This window comes from Xenia sp. Carnegie-2017, unplaced genomic scaffold (assembly GCF_021976095.1).
Source record: "Xenia sp. Carnegie-2017 unplaced genomic scaffold, XeniaSp_v1 HiC_scaffold_20, whole genome shotgun sequence".
Taxonomy (NCBI): Eukaryota; Metazoa; Cnidaria; class Anthozoa; order Malacalcyonacea; family Xeniidae; genus Xenia; species Xenia sp. Carnegie-2017.
Window position 1 is genome coordinate 9,182,966 of NW_025813483.1, and position 20,553 is coordinate 9,203,518.

The 20,553-nt window shown below is 35.0% G+C and overlaps 1 protein-coding gene across 1 annotated transcript; it reads right to left on the reverse strand.

Moving 5' to 3' along the window:
- Positions 1-5,633: 5,633 nt before the first annotated feature.
- LOC124441870 lies at positions 5,634-12,928 on the reverse strand. The gene is made up of 4 exons (XM_046992334.1): positions 11,996-12,928; positions 8,912-9,127; positions 6,456-6,664; positions 5,634-5,982 (listed from the first exon to the last, which is right to left on the reverse strand). The coding sequence occupies exons 1-4, from the start codon at positions 12,853-12,855 to the stop codon at positions 5,789-5,791; spliced, it is 1,479 nt and encodes a 492-aa protein (XP_046848290.1). The 5' UTR covers positions 12,856-12,928; the 3' UTR covers positions 5,634-5,788.
- Between the last annotated feature and the right edge of the window lie 7,625 nt (positions 12,929-20,553).

The following is a 20,553-nucleotide window of genomic DNA, read 5'->3' on the forward strand; positions in this document are numbered from 1 at the left end:
ACTTGATTTAAAGAAACACCACAAGGCATTGATAAAATATTTGAATAAAATCTCCAAGAACCTACCTTTACCTCATTAAGGCAGCAATCTGCTAATTACTGCAAAACAAGCAAGGAGTTAAGATATGTTTGTGGTACATTAAATTCCCCAAAATATTTTTAAAATTTTTTGGAATGCATGCAATTTCAACACAACTTTAATTGTTCTTAACTTTCTCTTAATATTTTTAGAAAAAAATATTGAGCAAATTCAACTCTACTTCTTAGGGTAAGTTCATTTCATACGAGGTCTTAGGTGAGTTTTGGATGATTTGCCTTTTGCTTGTTGAAGATACCCACATTTTGAAGAAATTTGCTGCAAAGTTCATTGTTTGTTTTCAAGCAAAGGGCAAAACAGACTAGACAAACATTGCATAAACTCAGATGTGAGAAAACAATAACAAAATTTTAGCTATCATGCACACACTAATAGTAAGTCTAAGTCTAAGAGGCGTGAAAATACTATTTAATAGAGGCACTATGAATAATAAACAAAATTATTTTTCTTACCGGTGTCATATAATTTTTTCTTTTTCCCTACTTTGGCATTTGTACACCACATAAGTTTGCCGCATGTTTTATTCATGATTTTATAATCAAGTTTGTCTTTGGTATACAGTCTTGAAATTTTTAGTACCGGTATCGTATAATATATAGAAAAAATGTATTATATATAATGAAATATGAAAGAATGTTTTATGCAGTGCGGTGTTTGAAATTAAATGAAGATATGATCTTCGCACTTTGCTGGACAATTTGAGCAATTGTCTCATGAACCTGAAAAATTAAGGTGACTCAACGCGATTCGAACCCATGACCTCGGCGCTGCCGGTGCAGTGCTCTGACCAACTGAGCTATGAAGTGACACAGTGTTGAGCAAGTCAATTTTGTTGGGCTCATGTTTTCTCGTGAAAGGATGGGTTCGAATCCCGTTGAGTCGCATGAATTTTTCAGGCTCATGAGACAATTGCTTAATTGTCCAGCAAAGTGCGACGATCATATCTTCATTTAACATAGTAAAATATTATAATATAAGTGGTGGATGAAACCCGGTGGGCTTTTGTTTTGGGCCGTGCGTTACTAAAATATAGTAATTTGGATGTAGATTTCCCATCCAGGTAATTAGTGTACAGGTCTGTGGGGCTAACTCGGGAGAATTTCAGGGCACGAATTTTAAAGGCACGTAATTCATTTTTCTATATAATAATGATAAGACAGGATTTCAATCAACCAATTCTCGCTTGGTTTCATAATTATATAACACGTGATTTTAGTTAATTCGGGGGAAAGGAATAAGTGCTAAAACATGAAATGTAATTTGGTAATTTTCATGTGTTGTCGAGATTCAGGGAATTTAAAATTTTACAACTTATAGTTTATACCCAATTCTAGGAAATATTAAGAAGAAGGACAACAGGGTTCAACAAATTTATTGACAAAGTGTGATATTTCGATATTTTTCAAGCGCATGCGCTGTTCTGCACTGTGCGAGCATGTAACAGATGATGCACCTGCCTTAAAAATGATAGTAAACAAAAGCAACTGTTGCATAGAGTTTATTCATCGTACAAAGCTCTAATTTACATTAGCGCTAATCATACAATTTAGAAAAGTTTTTATGGCTAAAACGTAGACTTTGCGTTTGTATAAAGCCATAGTTATCAATCGTCATAAATGTTTATGAAAGCATCTTTTGCTTGTTGGAATGAATAGTTTCATGTAAAATAAATGTAAAAGAAAAGAGTGGGATCATCAGCAAATGATGTGTATTTTTCTTGATCATGTTGTTTTATGTATCGCAAACGCTAAGCATGTAGACTTTGAGTATTGTAGCAATGAATGTAACGTGTTCGTCATTATTTGTGATTTAGCATTTCAGCAATATCCGCTCACTGTCACATACACGCAATTCAAGATAATTAAGCAATAGAAAAACCCTTTTCATGTTTCTATGACTCTATGGAAACAAGTAATATGTTTTCTATTTCGTTGAGAGAATAGCCAAACAGCACCTGCCTTAGAAATGACAGTACACAATGCACAAATGGGTTCTATTTATTAATCGTACAAATCTCTAATTTACATAACGCGAACGTGCAATTTCGCAAAAAAATTTATAGTATATTTTGCGACCGTTGTTTGAATTTTTGCAACGCAAAAATATAAATTTCTCCATTTACTTCACTTCGCCGATCCTAGCTTGTTAACTGTCGAACGCTACCTTTCATAGAGTTAATATTGAATAAATAAGTTTACTATATCTGAGTGGCAGTTGTCTTGCGAACGTGCCTTTGAAATTAAACGAATTACACACGGTCGAGGACTTTCAAGTGTATTATGTATTTACGACGAATGTGCTTTTGATAAAAGATTTTTCATTTCCGCCATTAAATTCATTGCATCTTTACGTAAAAGTTTATTTTTCCAAAAGAAAATCAAGCAGTTAAATGTACAATTCATTGTCGCTATTGTTTTTATCCAGAGAGCCGAGAACCTTTCAACTGCGATTTTTGATTTAGGAACAAGAACAACATAAAGTGACAGCACAACAGTTATAAAGTAGAAAAACATGAAACTGACAAATGCCAACAGGCAGCTAGATAAATGCTTCAAGATAAGTATTTTCTTTTTCTGTTTGGCATCATTCGAAGGCGTTTTTTTCGCCACCATCAACAGTTTGAAGTTGATAATTACCATCGGAGTCATGAAGAAAAAAATGAAAAATGCACCAAATGTGTACATTGAATAAAGCAGCTCGTCTATACTCAATGTCATGAACACAAGATTTATTGACAGTATTATTCCTAAAATCGCCAATAGTCTTCCTTTTGTGATCTTGGTCTTGTGATATATCGGACGAAATATAGCCAAATATCGATCGATGTTCATGACGAATAGAGCGAGTATGGAAGTCAAGTGAAAATAAGATGTGGCGTCCAGCGTGATCGATACCCAGTGTGGCAAATGTTTTAACTTTTCCGTCATTGAAATAATGGAAAGAACTGCCACCAAAGGATGATAGACAATCACTGTCAACAAGTCGCAATACGATAAAACCATGATCATATAATAACACAATTTCTTTTGCAATTGTGTGTTACGCCAAAACACCACAATTACAAGACTGTTTGAAATGATACCAAGTATGAAGAATATTCCATTGACGATCGTTATTGTCAGGAAATTGAAAAAATCGAGATCCATCTTGGCTTGGTTTGAAGAGTAGCTTTATTGGATAAGTTAATCAAATTTTAGAATCCTATACCCTTGTATACATACTTAGTAGCTTTAAACTTGCACAGTTTATGCAAAACGGTATTCTAGAAATTGCTCAGCAAATTCAAAGCTCCTATTGAACTTGAAAAAAGTATTTTCCCGCTACCCTAAGGCTGCGGACCATTTTCTACTACTTGATAGACGATTGTAATGTTCTTGCACTGATGAGGTTTTATCACTTTTTTACAATCTCATTCATATTTAAAATAACATCGACAACGACCTGCTAATTCGTTATCTCACGTCAATCGCATGGGATGTGATTACATTAATGCTTCTTGAGAGAAATTTGGAAGAAGTTATCTTGGTTATTTAATATTCTTTTTATTTGAAATAAGTTATTTCTAGTGGGGATGAGCTTTCAAGCCTAACTTATTTCATGATTGCGATGGGATTCAGGTTTTGGATAATAATCTATTACTGCTTTTTATATGTTTAATTGCCTCGTTTTATTATATTTGTGAATTAAAATGAATATTTTCATTGAATTTGACCGGTAATCGGTTGGAGACCGTTTATTGATATAAAATTTCATTTCATTAAAGTAGTTTTCCTAGCAAGATTTAAAATTCAACAGACTTTAGCGGAAATTTTTAAACTTTGACGTCTCATTTGGCTATTTACCATTGAAAACAACAGTAAGTTGAATTAATGAAAAAGTCACGAAAACAGGATATTATAATTCTATTGCCCTCTAACACTAAAAGATTGGATTTTGCTAGAATCGCGCCATTTCCTTTTCGTAGAATGGTCAAGTTCCACTGATAAACTATATGGACATTAGGCTCATGTTCATATGTAATGTACATAATATAAAACAAATTCCGAAGAAACAAGACATCTTGAGATTGCAAAATATGAATCAAAACAAGACGAGAAGTAAACTGTAAATTTTCGACTTTATTTCAAAGTCATCCTCATTCTGTCTGAAGATTGCACTTTTAATGACCGAATCGAGCCCATGTCAGGGTATGTTATGCATGAAGAACTAGACCCGCGGAAAGGACAATTTAAACTTCATGAACGGGAGAGAGGCTATGCTACAAAATATGTCGCTAGAAACTCATGTGGGAATCTGATTGTATGTTTTTCCGAAGGTCATGAGGATGTTATGCTGTTGTTGAAGCGCAAAAATTTTTTATATCTATAGAGGCTATATTTTTTACAAGTGAAAATATTGAATGCGTTATGACTGTATTCCTTTAATGAATATAGACAGCTGTCTAAAACTACGTGATGCTAATGCAGCAGGATACATTGTGACGCAACTCGCGATCGTTATCTTCACGAAATAGTGAGCCACACAAATCAACTCAAGCAGTCGTTAAAATTTCAGGCATGATTGCATTTAGTATCGAGCACTATTCCAAATACTAGAGCTGTTATTGAACAGCTAATCTTTTCAGTTGCTTGAGATTGTATACCGAAAAAGTTGAGTCACGAAAAGTTTGATTAATAATTTAATTGAAGTCATGAAACGTTCAGTGAATACGAGAAGTTATTTATCTCTAAGACTCCCAGCAATTAACTTAGATGCAGCAAAACAGGGCTTTTTTAGTGGGATCAAAGCCAGTCAAAGCTTGTTGACTGTCCACCTACGCCCACGACATAGTTTTTGACGAATAGGATATTTTACTAAGATATGGCTTTTATATATTTTAGTTTACTAGTTTTGAATGTTTTAAAGTTATTGAGTTAGGTTTTTTTATCGAGGACACATATTAATAGCAGCACATACCTACTGTAATGTGTATTATTTGAAAATGCTCTTTGATAATACTGATAGTAATATGGGCAGCGGAAGTCTGACATGATATTATAGACACAGCAGAGTTTGCAATGTACCAAACGAAGAGGCCTGGTACGTGTTTATTTTCCCAGATTGAAATACTCATTGGTTGTATCCATTACTACTATCACACTGTAACCCTTTAAACAACTGTGGACGTTGAATGGTCTTTTGAAAGTACAGGAAAAGAACTCTGTATCTTGTAAAAGTCTATGCTATGTGTAAATGGTATGTAACTAGAAGTCAGCCATAGATGAAATGGAAAGTGATTGAGTAAAAGGTAAAATTATTCCAATTTATCTGGGAAATCGTCATCGTGTGATTATTGACATATGGCGTGATTTCAAAATGAACTGGTTTTCATGAAGTAGCAAGTCTGGCAAAAATGACTGCTTTTATGATCGTCCACAAAGTAAGAAACCAAAAATTTTAATTTTTAAATGCATTGGAACAAAGACTCTTTGCTTTAGGTGGGTAAACCACTTTGTCTTACAGAGGATAAAATGTAAAATGAACACTGAAAAAAAACATTTAGACTTTCAAAATAGCGTTTTTATTCCAACTAAGATTTTAATTATGGACTAACAACTAAATTATTCAGTTTTAAGCTTTTAAAATGGTGCAAACATGAGAAATCATGAGTTCTGACTCATTGAAAATCATAAATGTTTTTAGTTTTTTATAGCTAAAACTGGTCATTAAAGGGTGTAGGGTGCTTCAGATGATGATAATCGATAGGCCCAGTTATATTGTTTGTTGAAGATGAAAAATTTTCATTCTTTGATGATCCAAATACTTTAATGTTAATCACAGTCTTGTCTCCTGCTCCCATTGCAATCAACATGTCTAGAAATTGCATCTTGCCATTAACTCTGGCTTCTGCAAAAAATATTTCCAACACTCGTTGTAACGTTTGGAGAGTAGATGAAATTTGCAAAACCAGGGTTTCTTAATGCTGCATTAAATGTCATACAAAAATTAATAGAAATTCAACTTCGACTTGGATGTGGCATGTCGAAATGATTGCACATGCACCAGTACAAAGTATTTAAAGTTTCGCACACAACAGCCTAACACGGGCAATTTCATTGTTTGATATGGTAAAGAGTCAAACGCCCACATATCATGTGACTTCCTCAATAACCGTATTATATCTGACTCATGTAGAGATTTGTTTGACAAAAATAAAATGAAGCCAAGATAGGGCCAGCTGAATAGCTTAGCTCAAGTGGGTTGTTTCAATGAGATCTTTTTATAGCATATAGAGTATTTGATTTTCGTACTTTCAGACATGGAGTCACTGAAGCAGTTGAGACAAAGACACCAAATACTTTTTCTGCGATAGTTCTTACCTGCCTCTGGAGTTACAGGAACCTTCAAATACATATAATTTGTGTAATTGCTCAGTTCAATTTTATTCACGGAAGAGAATTGAAAAAACGGGGATATGTTTGACTTCATTTGAGGATCTTTCTCATTGAAAACGTCTGTAAGGTGTTTTATTGACAACATCGTATCATTATTTGTGACACCATCTTTCATCAACGTAATAGAGTACGCTCTAAAAGAACATACTGCTTGTTATTACAAAAACAGTGCTTAAACAACTTCATGTATTTTGAGAACATCCATTCGAGCAATATGTGCATAAGTCTTACAATTTGCAAAAACAAAACATTTTTGTCGCTTTGTTACTATACAGATAAACAACTCAGATGAAATTTTTAATGAATTTCCCTACAAAAGCTAGGACGCATTTTGATTGGTCGTTTATTTTTAAAGTTATGCGTACGTCTTTTGTAGATGCCTTATTTTTTGAGGACTACACTTACAGTCAAACAGGATGTTTTGTTCCCCTGAACATTGCAGCATACCTGTCAACTTAGCAACATTCATTGGTTGATTCCAAACGCAATTTGCTGAAAATTCAAATTGCAATTTCAAGTTTTTCCCGTGCGGTACTGTTGGTACCTCTCATCATGCCATTCACACAATAAAATAAAACAATTTCTTTACCAAATCGAGAACGTATTGTAGCCTTATGGGGGCAAGGCGAAACATTCAAAAGCATTGCTTTCAAATTGGGAATTTCAAACAGAGCATCCTTGAAAATTATAACAGAAGCAGCTGAAAGAGGTTATTTACTGGAATTTTTAGGAAAGGAAATCTCTCTTACTTCGAGTTCGAGCTCGATTCTTTTGAATGTTTCCGCCTCACAATCGTACGCATTTTGAAATGCCTCGTAGACGACCAGATTGTCGTATGCAGGAATAGCGACGAACACACCAAGATATTCATCTTTGTATGCAACTCTTATTCTTACATTCGGTTAATTTCGAATGTGCAGAACCGCTTCTTTTATCTTCCATTTTAATTCATGAAACAATTCAAACGGTTTCTTGTTAAAAAAAACAAGCATAGCGCCCGATTAAATACGACGAAACTCCCTAAAACCTGTTTTCCGTTACTTCTACAAGGAAATGTTTCGCTACTTCAGCGCAAGAAAGTTGCAATTTGCTAGAGCTAGTTGCGTTGAATATTGCTAAATTGACAGGTATGTTGCAATGTTCAGGGGAGCACAGCATCCGGTTTGACTGTAGACATAGTCACCTTTGGAACAGGTTGAGCTGCAAAATCAAAATATTCTATTTTCGCCGAAATGTCGATAGCACTCTTGCCTTCACAAGATTTACATGATTTTTTTTCGAAAACGAATAAAAACATAGCACGTATATTAGCGACGCCATGTCTCCTAAAATATTTAGACTAAATTATCATATCAAATGTTTTTCGAAATCCACGTGACCATACAAACCTTTTTTCGTTGATTAGGAAACTATATATATAACAAGCATAGTCTGCGATGCAGGCTAAAATACACGTGTTATTAATACTTATTATTGTTATCATTTAAAATGAGAAACAAATGGTTAAATCATTCCATTACATTAGTGACTTTGGAAAGTTGATTACATACAGTATCTTAATTCTATTTAGAAGCTTATTATTTGAGCTCAAAAGTAGTTATCATTATATCAACTCATTCTATTTCAAAACGCATAGAACTTTAACAGGAAACATGGTCAGGGGTTAGGTAGCCCATTTACTCTAATTTGTTGATGTAATTTCAAAACAAGAAATCTAAAGCGATTATTTCTTTGTTGTCTGATACCATACGTTCAACTGTTCGCCAGCTCACGTTCAATTAAATATTTCAATCGTAATTCGTGATTAACATGATTTATTATATGGCGGACGTCACTTCCTGTAAAATGGCCCGCTTTGACCGGCTCACAAACATTTTTGTCAGTCCATTATTCTCCCGTAATGGACCACTGTCCAACACGCGTAATTTTTCGGCAAAATGTAAACAAACTTTATAAAGCAAACAGCAAAAAATGAAAAAAAAACGGGAAAAAAGCATATATGAATGTGAGTTGAAGAAAATAATTTCGGAAAATCCGTTTAATTATCCAAACGACACAACTTCCAACATTTTTTTTACTGACGAAAACTAAAGAAATGAAAACCAACCCGTACAAAACAGCGAGGACGAGAAGGAAAGAAGGTTTCTTTTCAAGTCAAAGATGCCATATAATAAACCTTTTATACGTACCTCGCTTTCTTAATCTTTATTTGAGATATATTGGACGTTTGTTTTTTTTTGTACAAACTTCACCCTACGGGCTCGGTCCGTACCAAAAATTTAGATCCAATATTTCTCCGTAAAGACCTCGCATTCGGTCAATAAGGACTTAATAATAACAATTGCAAGCTCCGGCTAGAGCACTACAGCATGACAGCTTACCGTACATCCCCTTTTTTCCACGAGCATACAAAGACCAAACGTTTGGCGTTCGTCGAAATATCGGGATTTTTTGTGGCACTTACTTTGAAGGATATCGCAAAGGTAAAAGGCACAGAACGAACTTTTTTCTTTGAAGTAATAACTATTTGAGTTGATGTGCCAGGTTTCACTTGATTTGGAATAATGGTTTCAAAAATCATTCTTTTATCACCATACCTATAGAGTTAAAATGGACAAATGGAAAGATTTAGTTTTGATTACAACCATCCTCATTATCAAACAATGTGGCTCACCCACGATGGGCGGTGCCCACAAAGGATTTAAAAGAGTATTCTTTTTTATTATACGGCAAGCAGCGTCACTTCCAGCAAAATGGCGCGCTTTGATTGTTTCAGAAACATTTTGGCTGGTCCATTATTTTGCTCTATCGGATCACGGTCCAACATGCGTAATTTTACAAATAAGTGTAAACAAACTTCATAAAGCAAAAAGTAAAACGCAAAAAAAAACACATTTACGAATGTGAGTGGAAGAGAAAACACTCGGAAAACAGTTTAATCTATCCAGACGATACAATTTGCAACGATTTATTTTTTACTGACGAAAACTACAAAAGTGAAAGTCAACTGGTAAAAAATAGTGAGGACGAGAAAGAAATAAAGCTTCGTTTCACGTCAAACAATTGCATTAAATAAACTTTTTATTAACCTCGCTTTCTCAATCTTTACTGAGAAATATCGGAACTCGGTCTTTTTGTACAATCAAAAAAATTCGGTCCGATATTTCTCCGTAAAGACCTCGAGCTCGGTTAATAAGTGCTTTGTATTCGACCAACAACATGGCAGTCGTGACGTAACATGCAAACCGCCTATAGTCTACTTAAAGATGACGCAGATTCATTTTTTCTTTTCACTGAAGTAATGTAAAATATCGACATCTTTTGCGTAAAGACAACGCATAACATCGAAATAGTTTCATAAAAACACACATACGCATTTCAGGAGCATTGTGTTTAGGCTCTCTCGCTATTCGGGTCAGCTCATCCCCGTGATATTGGATTATAATCCTAAATCGTCCCAACAAAACAAACAAAACAATAACTAACTTGTAAATGAAACTAATTTGATCCAAATAAAAATGTTTTGCCATTTTGCATACTTTAGTACAGTCCAGTTTTAGTGGATTTTAACCCCTCGCTCATCGTAAAAACGTTTAAAAAACTGGTCGATAACTTATCGTATGGATAAATCTTAGCCACCACCCCTGGAACGCTAGACGTGTAAATAATATAAAAATCCATCCATGGTCTCATTTGATATTGTTTCTTTTGTATTTTCTAAATTAAAATCAGCATCAAACATTGGGGCTTTGACTGGCCTTATTCCTTTCCCATGGGAGATGATTAGCTTGTCAATGCATAAAACCAATTTGCGTTTTCTCCAAAAATTGTTTGATTTACGCAGCAAAGTAATTCGCTATGCATGCATGAATATCCGCTTTTTAGTCACACTGTAAGAAAAAGCTTGCTATTTCTAAAAATGGGTGCGCAATGCATAGACCTAGGTAGCCTAGCTTTAAACTGTTCGTATGCTGCTTATTTTGTGTAAAAAAAACATATGAGAGGTATATAAAAAACTTTATGAAAAATGTCTTTTGTAAAGTTACAACGTCTTCGATTTGTATATGTAATAGCATGGTTTCGAGTGCAATTTGGGCAAAACATGCACGAGTGAGTTTTTCACAAAAACTCACGAGTGCTTGTTTTCCAAATTGCACGAGAAACTATGCTATTACTTATAATTATTATATGGCAAGCGTCACTTCCGGCTATATGGCGCACTTTGATTGGCTCAGAAACATTTTTCCTGTCCATTTTATTTCCCGTAATCGACCACGGTCCAAAACGCGTAATTTTACAGTCAAATGTAAACAAACTTTATAAATCAAACAGCAAAACTCAAAATATACGAAACAAAAAACCATTTACGAATGTGATTCGAAGGAAAAACAGTTGAAAAACATTTTAACTATTCGGTAAAAAATAGCAAGGACGAGAAAAAAAGCAAGCTTCGTTTCAGTTTAAATAATGCCATATAATAAAAGTTTTAATGACCTCGCTTTCTCGCTCTTTACTGAGAAATATCAGACCTCTATACATAAAAACTTCGGTTCGATATTTTTCCGTAAAGACCTCGCGCTCGGTTATTAGTATAGGTAATAGGATGGTTTCGAGTGCAATTTGGGAAAAACATGTACGAGTGAGTTTTTCAAAGACTATCAAAATTGCACGAGTCTGAAGGACGAGTGTATTTTTAAGTCTTTGAAAAACTCACGAGTGCTTGTTTTCTAAATTGCACGAGAAAGTCACCACGCTTCAAAAATTATAGTGCTTTTTTCTCACCGCATTTCAAAACTCATCATGTTTCAAAAAGTATTGTGCTTTTTTTCAAAAGCTCAAAAGATGTGTTCTCCTGCTTTGATAGTAATTGAACGTTACTACTTTGCACGAAGCATTTGAAAAAATTGTAGCTAGTGCCATTTTAATGCCAATCCAAACTTATTAGGAGTTGAGAGAATATAATGAGTCGTGATATGTCCATCGAAATTTAGATAAAACATAGATTTTCATTATAAAAATAAGTTGTACATCTAGTAAGGAGTTTCTGGCGCTTATTCAGTTTATTCTCTATCAACATTTAAAATACACTCTCCTTTATTACAGTCCATGATCACGATTGATTTCACTGAAAATGAACAAAGTATAGAACGTGTATGCGTGATTATTACTAACATGCCAGCAAATTAGCAATATTCTGCAGCCCCTGCACTGTAAAAACTAATTAGTTAAATAACCATATGATTGGTTAAAGTAACCATAAAAATTTTGGTTAAAGTGGTTAAATGCCTCTGAGGTAACAAATTTTTATGGTTATTTTAACCAATCAGTTTTTACAGTGTGAGGGGTAGTGGCTACATTAAGCTTTATCGTGACGCGGTGTCAATTGCTTTGCAGTGTGATTAAATTAAAAACAGCGCGTTTGAATTGCCCTTGTTAAGTAGTTATAGTTGAAATAGAAAACTTACCATACTGGATCATAAAGAGTAAAGGAATTCAATGTATTAGGCAGATTTTCAATCATTACAAGGTTAGAAACATCACGTTGAAAGAATTTCCAAACTTTAGGTATAAACATGACAGCTGTAACAACGAGTGTTGCCGCTAAACTCAAAAGGATTGGTTCACGTTTGACAGAAACAGTTTGATGGCCTACGATGTAATTAAAATCATCTAGTTGAAGAAATATACGTGCATTTTTACTAGTCGTCATCTGACCAATCATTTTAATTTGCAGTTCAGAGTTTCGTAATAGTTGGTTTTTTCCTTGTTCTCCAGCAGATATCATTGTTAAGCCATTGAAAATTTCTTTTCCTTTATCCTTGATATTTTCATCCAGAACAGTGACATTGAACTTGTTTCCGTTTTTTGTAACGTCAAAACCAATACAGAGCTTTTTTTCAACCGACGATTGGTATTTGCTTAATTGGTAGCATAGTATGCCTTTTATTTCATTTCCAACTATTTTGGTAATCTCTGTCTGTTGTAGAAGATCGTCACTTCCCTGTTCGTTTCCAGCTGGATGAATAAATAGCTGTGGAGGGTCTACTGCATGCCCTTTAATATGGTATATTTCAGGATTGAAAAGCGAACGAGACGTCATGTTGTTTAAGATTATGATCGTTAAGGCTGTTGGATTATTGCTCAAGGCAAACCCGAGTGTTTTTTTTGCAATAAAATTAGCGATAGAACTGATCAAATCACCAGAAGCACCAACGAATGCCTCAGCAGCTCTTTTATTGCCAACACTGTTAACGATACTGCAAACGTTGCCAACAAAGAAAAGGCTGGCCACATACAAGAATAGTACGTATTGGACTTTCCACATTTTGAAAAACTACAAATAGTATATTAAGTTTAACTTTTTGAAAAAATTACGATCTAAGGCAATATACTGTTTCCCGTTCAAAAACATTTGAAAGGAGCACCTGCTTTTATATTACATTACATTTGATGCATGAATGGATTTATTTGTTTTAGAAATGATATACAAATACCTGCAAAAAATCATGGCGTGCAATGTTGTCACATTTTTCTATGAAACATATGCATGGCGACATTTTATCATTAAATCAATTTTGTATCAACACATTTATAGTGCAAGTGCATGGAGAGAATTCAATTGATCTGGTAGTATATTTTCTAGGAAAATTGCCCCTTCTTTGGAAATTTGGCCTCCTTACCAACTTTTACTTTTATCTCAAAAAAAAAACGGTGCAACTTTTTTCTAAAACGAAGATCCAGGTGATATAAGATATTAGAACTTCTAAAGATGTATGAATTTTGTCAAAAATGATTAAACCATTCATACAAATGTTGTTATTCACAGGTCTAATATAAAGAACAGGTAGTAATAAAACTAATGACGCAGAAAGAGGTATAGAAAATAGCAGCTGCACCACCTGTCCCAAAAATTAAAGCATGCCTAAATGGACACGTTTGAGATCAAAGACTTCACATGTTGAAATGAACAAAAGTGCAGATAAAGGAAAACCATTTGGCTCGATATAGTTTGTTTGACGGAAAGCTACGTGCAAACGTATATTACGTTTATATTACATTACATTTGATGCATGAATGCATTTATTTGTTTTGGAAATAATATACAAATACCGGTGTACCTGCAAAAGATCATGGCGTGCAATGTTTTCACATGTTTTCTATGAAACATATGCATGGCGACATTTTAGCGTTAAATCAATTTTGTATCAACACATTTATAGTGCAAGTGCATGGAGAGAATTCAATTGATCTGGTAGTATATTTTCTACGAAAATTGCCCCTTCTTTGGAAATTTAGCCTCCTTACCAGGTTTTACTTTTATCTCAAAAAAAACGGTGTGACGTTTTTCAAAATGAAGATCCCGGGTGATCTAAGATATTAGAACTTTTAAAGATGTATAAAATTAGTCAAATATTATCAGACCAGTCCGAATAACTATCATACTTTGGCGATGACATCACTCTTTGTCGAAAATGTTGTTATTCACGCGTCTAATATAAAAAACAGATAGTAATAAAACTAATGACGCAGAAAGAGGTATAGAAAATAGCAGCTGCACCACCTGTCCCGAAAATTAATAATATTTCTGAATTTTAACAAGGATCTGAGATAAATGATTTTCATAGAATATGAACTGAAGTCAAAAACACTTAGAAAGATGTACCCAATACAATTTGGCTTTATTCCTTGGTGAAAAACGACTCTTGCTAATAGTTCAATGTTGTGTAAAGGCTCTACGGTAAGAGTTGCATTCCTAGACTTTCGCAAAGCCTTTGACTTGATCGACCACAGGTACATGTTGAGAAACTGTCCGATTACAAAATAAAACTAACGATTATAAATTGGACCGCGGCTTCTATCGTGACCGATCTCAATGAGTAAAAATAAACTCTTTGAGTTCAAGTTATCTACAAGTTCCTGCTGGCATTCAGATCGGTCAGCTCGGTCAGGGAATAAAGCTCGGTCATGGTTGTATATTCCTAGCTATAATAAATGATCTAGAAATCACAGAATCTTCGAATGAAAATTTGTTGAGAATATGCATATGATACGTCGATCTCCGAAGTTATTCCTAAAGTTGCATGGTATCAGTTCCACGTCTATTAAAGTTGAGGAAGTTAGTAAATAATCCAAAGACAATAAATTTCAACTTAACGCTAGTAACTGTAAAGAGGATAAACTTTACGATGATGCCAATCAATGAGAACCACTAGATGGACAAAATGGGAGCCATTTTAAATTATGGAATCTGCCAAAGTTTTAGATCTGACAATTATTGATGTTTTGACATGGAAAAAAACATGCAAGCAATATTGTGGAAAAGGCTGCAATAGATAAACTATTAAAACAACTAAGATGCGCTGAATGGGAAATTAGTTCACAATGCAAATTTTACATCACGTGCATAAAATCGGTCATTGAGCACGCATATTAAGCCTTTCATTCTAGCTTTCTTAATTATTTATTACTGGAGAGAAATGATATGTTTAAAATTATTCTGGTCAATTGAAGCTTTAACGACAATCATGCACAAATTAAAATGAGCTTTTAGCAAATTAATCTCAGATCTACTAGAAAATATAACCTTCCCATGATGCATACAATCAGATTTAGTATTTGTTTTATCTCTTACTGCACATGCAAAGCAATTTTAGGAAAAAATAGAGAATGATCACGTGTGTTCTGTCGGATTTAGAGTCCCGAGCTCTGGCTATGTTCTAATAGATACTTAAATTACTTTGCTCTTAAATTAATCAATTATAATTCTACGATAAATTATTTTTACATAAATTTTATATGAACTGTAAGTCTTAGAGAAAATTGTTGTGTTCAAAATTCCGTATAGCTATATGTTTGTAAATGATGAACGTCCAGGTTAATAAAGTCCTGAGAAGGACTGTTTTTGTTGTTGTTGACTGACGTTTCGACAACCTTAGCGGTAGTCATCTTCAGAGTCAAATGAGGAGTAAACGTCAGGTTAGCCGTATTTGTTATCTGGTTCTTACGTCATTGTATTGTGTGTACAGGAAATGTGTATTGTCATTGTGGATTAGTGTGAAGTGAAATGTTTTATTTTTAGTTGTGATGTGTGATTTAGGTGTGACGTTTTTAGTTGTAATGTGTGGGTGTCAATTGTGTATTGTCATTGTGAATTAGTTTGAAGTGTAATGTTTTTAGTTGATCGTTTTTTTGTATTGTGAATAAGTCATTTGTAAGGTGCCAATAATTGCTGTGATCTGTTCAGGGGGGTTTGTTCCAAGTTGGTATACCAACTTTCTAATGTAAGCCGTTGTCTATAGTCAGTACTGTAAGTGATGCATTTTGCCGAGTCCCAGTCAATGTTGTGCTTTGTGATTCGGTAATGTTCGGCAATGTGATTAGTTTTGTCTTGTTTCTTAGTAGCTCGTTTGTGCTCAGTAAGTCTTATGTTTAAGTTCTTGCCAGTTTCCCCGATATAGGAGGCGTGGCAGTCGGAGCAGTTTATTTTGTAAACTGCACCTTGTCGTTCGTTGGGTTGTTCTTTTTCCTTTATGTTCGTTAGTACTTGTCGTAACGTTGTGATTGGTTTATGTGCGACACGTATGTTGTATGGTCGTAAGACACGATAGTCTCAGACGTACCTTTGATGTAAGGTAACGTTGCTGTTGTAACCGAGTTGTTCGTTTCGATTTGAGTTCGTTGGGTTGGTAAGTGTTGCGTTTGATAAAGTCAGAGTTATAGTTGTTTTTGTCAAAAACACGTTTGAGATAGTTGTTTTCGTTTTGTAGAGCGTCCGGTGAATCACATATGATTTATGCACGTCTTGTTAATGTTCTAATTGTGGTGGCTTTGTGTGATGTAAGGTTGTAAGATGATTGGTCTAGTAGTCGGTCAGTATGTGTTGGCTTGCGATAAACTGTTGTTCCTAGTTTTTGATTGTCATATTTTACCAAACAGTCGAGAAAAGGAAGAGTTCCGTTTCCTTCGACATCTTTGGTAAATTGTATGTAGCTGTTCTGTTTGTTGATGTGAGTATGGAAGTCATCAATCTCGTCTGCATGTAGTGATGTGATTGTGTCATCTACGTAGCGAAACCAAAAAGGTAGTGCATGTTTGTAAGTCATGAGCGCCCGTTCCTCTATAGATTGCATTACAATTTCAGCAACTACAACAGAAACGGGCGAGCCCATTGCTGTCCCATGTAATTGTTTGTAGTGTGTTCCTTTGTATTGGAAGTAAGTCGAGGTGAGGCAGAGCTCCAGTAACTCCATAATGTCTTCTGTCGGTAATGGCAGTACGTCCGTGGTGTTTGTAATGAGGGTTTTTGTACAAGTAAGTGCCAGATTAAGTGGAATACTGGTGAACAGTGATTTCACATCAAAAGACACTAGTATATAGTTGTCCTGTATTTGTATAGTGCACAGTTTTTTAATGAAAGTTTCAGTGGATTGTAGCTTGTGTTTTGATTTGTTTGTAAGTGGTTGCAGTATGTTAGTCAAGTACTTTGAAAGTTCGTAAGTAGGCGAACCACAGAATGATACAATTGGTCGCATGGGTATTTGTGGTTTGTGAAGTTTTGGTAGTCCGTATAGTCTGGGTGGTCGTGGTACTGAACATCTGAGTCGATAGTAAATACGTTCAGATATAATGTTAGATTTTCTCATAGAGAAGATCTTGCTGTTAAGTTTGCGTACTAGTGATGGTGTTGGGTCTCGTTTGAGTTGTTCGTACGTTTGTCTGTCGTTAACAAGGGTGTCCATTTTGTTAAAGTAATCATTCCTGTCCATGACCACAGTCACGCGTCCTTTGTCTGCTGGTAAAATGACGATGTTGTTGTCGTGTTTTAGTCGTTTGAGTGCTTGTTGTTCGTCTTTTGTGCACTATACAAATACAGGACAACTATATACTAGTGTCTTTTGATGTGAAATCACTGTTCACCAGTATTCCACTTAATCTGGCACTTACTTGTACAAAAACCCTCATTACAAACACCACGGACGTACTGCCATTACCGACAGAAGACATTATGGAGTTATTGGAGCTCTGCCTCACCTCGACTTACTTCCAATACAAAGGAACACACTACAAACAATTACATGGGACAGCAATGGGCTCGCCCGTTTCTGTTGTAGTTGCTGAAATTGTAATGCAATCTATAGAGGAACGGGCGCTCATGACTTACAAACATGCACTACCTTTTTGGTTTCGCTACGTAGATGACACAATCACATCACTACATGCAGACGAGATTGATGACTTCCATACTCACATCAACAAACAGAACAGCCACATACAATTTACCAAAGATGTCGAAGAAAACGGAACTCTTCCTTTTCTCGACTGTTTGGTAAAATATGACAATCAAAAACTAGGAACAACAGTTTATCGCAAGCCAACACATACTGACCGACTACTAGACCAATCATCTTACAACCCTACATCACACAAAGCCACCACAATTAGAACATTAACAAGACGTGCATAAATCATATGTGATTCACCGGACGCTCTACAAAACGAAAACAACTATCTCAAACGTGTTTTTGACAAAAAAAACTATAACTCTGACTTTATCAAACGCAACACTTACAAACCCAACGAACTCAACGAAACGAACAACTCAGTTACAACAGCAACGATACCTTACATCAAAGGTACGTCTGAGACTATCTCGCGTATCTTACGACCATACAACATACGTGTCGCACATAAACCAATCACAACGTTACGACAAGTACTAACGAACATAAAGGAAAAAGAACAACCCAACGAACGACAAGGTGCAGTTTACAAAATAAACTGCTCCGACTGCCACGCCTCCTATATCGGGGAAACTGGCAAGAACTTAAACATAAGACTTACTGAGCACAAACGAGCTACTAAGAAACAAGACAAAACTAATCACATTGCCGAACATCACCGAATCACAAAGCACAACATTGACTGGGACTCGGCAAAATGCATCACTTACAGTACTGACTATAGACAACGGCTTACATTAGAAAGTTGGTATACCAACTTGGAACAAACCCCCCTGAACAGATCACAGCAATTACCGGCACCTTACAAACGACTTATTCACAATACAAACAAACGATCAACTAAAAACATTACACTTCAACTAATTCACAATGACAATACACAATTGACACCCACACATTACAACTAAAAACGTCACACCTAAATCACACATCACAACTAAAAATAAAACATTTCACTTCACACTAATCCACAATGACAATACACATTTCCTGTACACACAATACAATGACGTAAGAACCAGATAACAAATACGGCTAACCTGACGTTTACTCCTCATTTGACTCTGAAGATGACTACCGCTAAGGTTGTCGAAACGTCAGTCAACAACAACAAAAACAGTCCTTCTCAGGACTTTATTAACCTGGACGATCATCATTTACAAACATATAACGATACTCCCGGGTTCAAACCATTTACTTTATTCCGTATAGTGTTAATATTTACATCAATAGTTGTTACAATTCTGTAGATTGAATAGTAATTCAGTCACAAGACTGTAATTACTGATTCATTATAAACGCTCTATCTGCCTATCTACGTATATATCTCTATATATTCAGGTAGTTTTACTTTACAGTCACGATGCGTTATCTCATTTCATTGTATTGATGAATTTCATTTCCTCTGTTCGTAAAAGTTTGTTTTTCCAGAAGAAAATCAAACAGTTGAATGTAGAATTCAACGTCACAATTGTTTTCAGCCAAAGTAACATAAATTTATCAAATGTTACTTTTGTTTGTGGAACCAGAGCTGCAGAAAATCCCAGCACAAGTGTTAGAACGTAAAAAGACATGAGACAGGCGAATGCCAGCAGACAGCTCGATATGTGCTGTGACGAATTCACTCTTGTTTTTTTATGATCTGTAGAAATAGTCCCGACACTTTTTCGGGAGATTTTAAATAGTTTGATATTAATGAAGAGCAATGGAGTCATGAAGAAAAGACTGGCAAGTACACTGTATGCTTCCATTGAGTAACCAGCTCGTTAATGCTCATTGTCGACGTAACAAAGTTCACCAGAAGCATTATTCCCAGAAGTTTCAGTAGTTTTCCTTTTGTGATCTTTGTCTTGTGGTATAATGGATGGAATATAGCCATATATCTATCGATGTTCATGACTAATAGAGCGAGAATGGACGTCAAGTGAAAAAAAGATGTGGCTTCGAGTGTCATCGACACCCAATGTGGTCTTATTTTAAACTCCTTGCTTATTAAGTATGCGGATAAAATCGCATTTAAAGGATGATTGACGACAACCGACAACAGGTCGCAACACGATAGCACCATGATCATGAAATAAGACAGTTTCTTTCGTAATTATGTGTTGCGCCAAAACACGACAGTCACAAGCGAGTTCAGAATGATGCCAAGAAATAAAAATACAACATTGACGATCGTTATTGACAGGAAATTAATATCTTCCAGATTCATTTTGGCTTGACATGACGTGATCAGCCTTTTATGAGGTGTCCAACAAGATATGAGAGGACTATATGTATTTAGATTTTTATTTAATTATACATTGAACAAACCTACAACCTGTATTGCAAATTTTCCGAAATCAGTAGATCCTTATTCGCCAGTCATCGAATAGTTTCTCCCTTCTTCGGTGTGACATCATTTTTTGGCAGTTTAATTGATATGCAAAACAACATTGAGTATTTATAAGCGTGTATTCGTTTTTTCTTTTTTATGTCTTGTATTATCTACACCTTATATTATCAAAACCTTCTGAGTTAAACTGAAAAGAAATCAAAGCAATATAATTGCCAGTTGTTTTTGTAGATTAAAGTATTATTATAGCAACGCTATCGTTGAGGCTATATTGACGATTAATCTTTATCATATAGTGTGATTCGCGATGAGATTTCATATTTTTGGGTGAAGGTCGATCACGGCTATTTATCTGTCATATTGCTTCGTTTCATAATCGTAGGGAGAACGAAGGTTGTTGAACGTCATTAATTGCAGAATTGAATAGTTTTTGTTGAAAAATTAATTA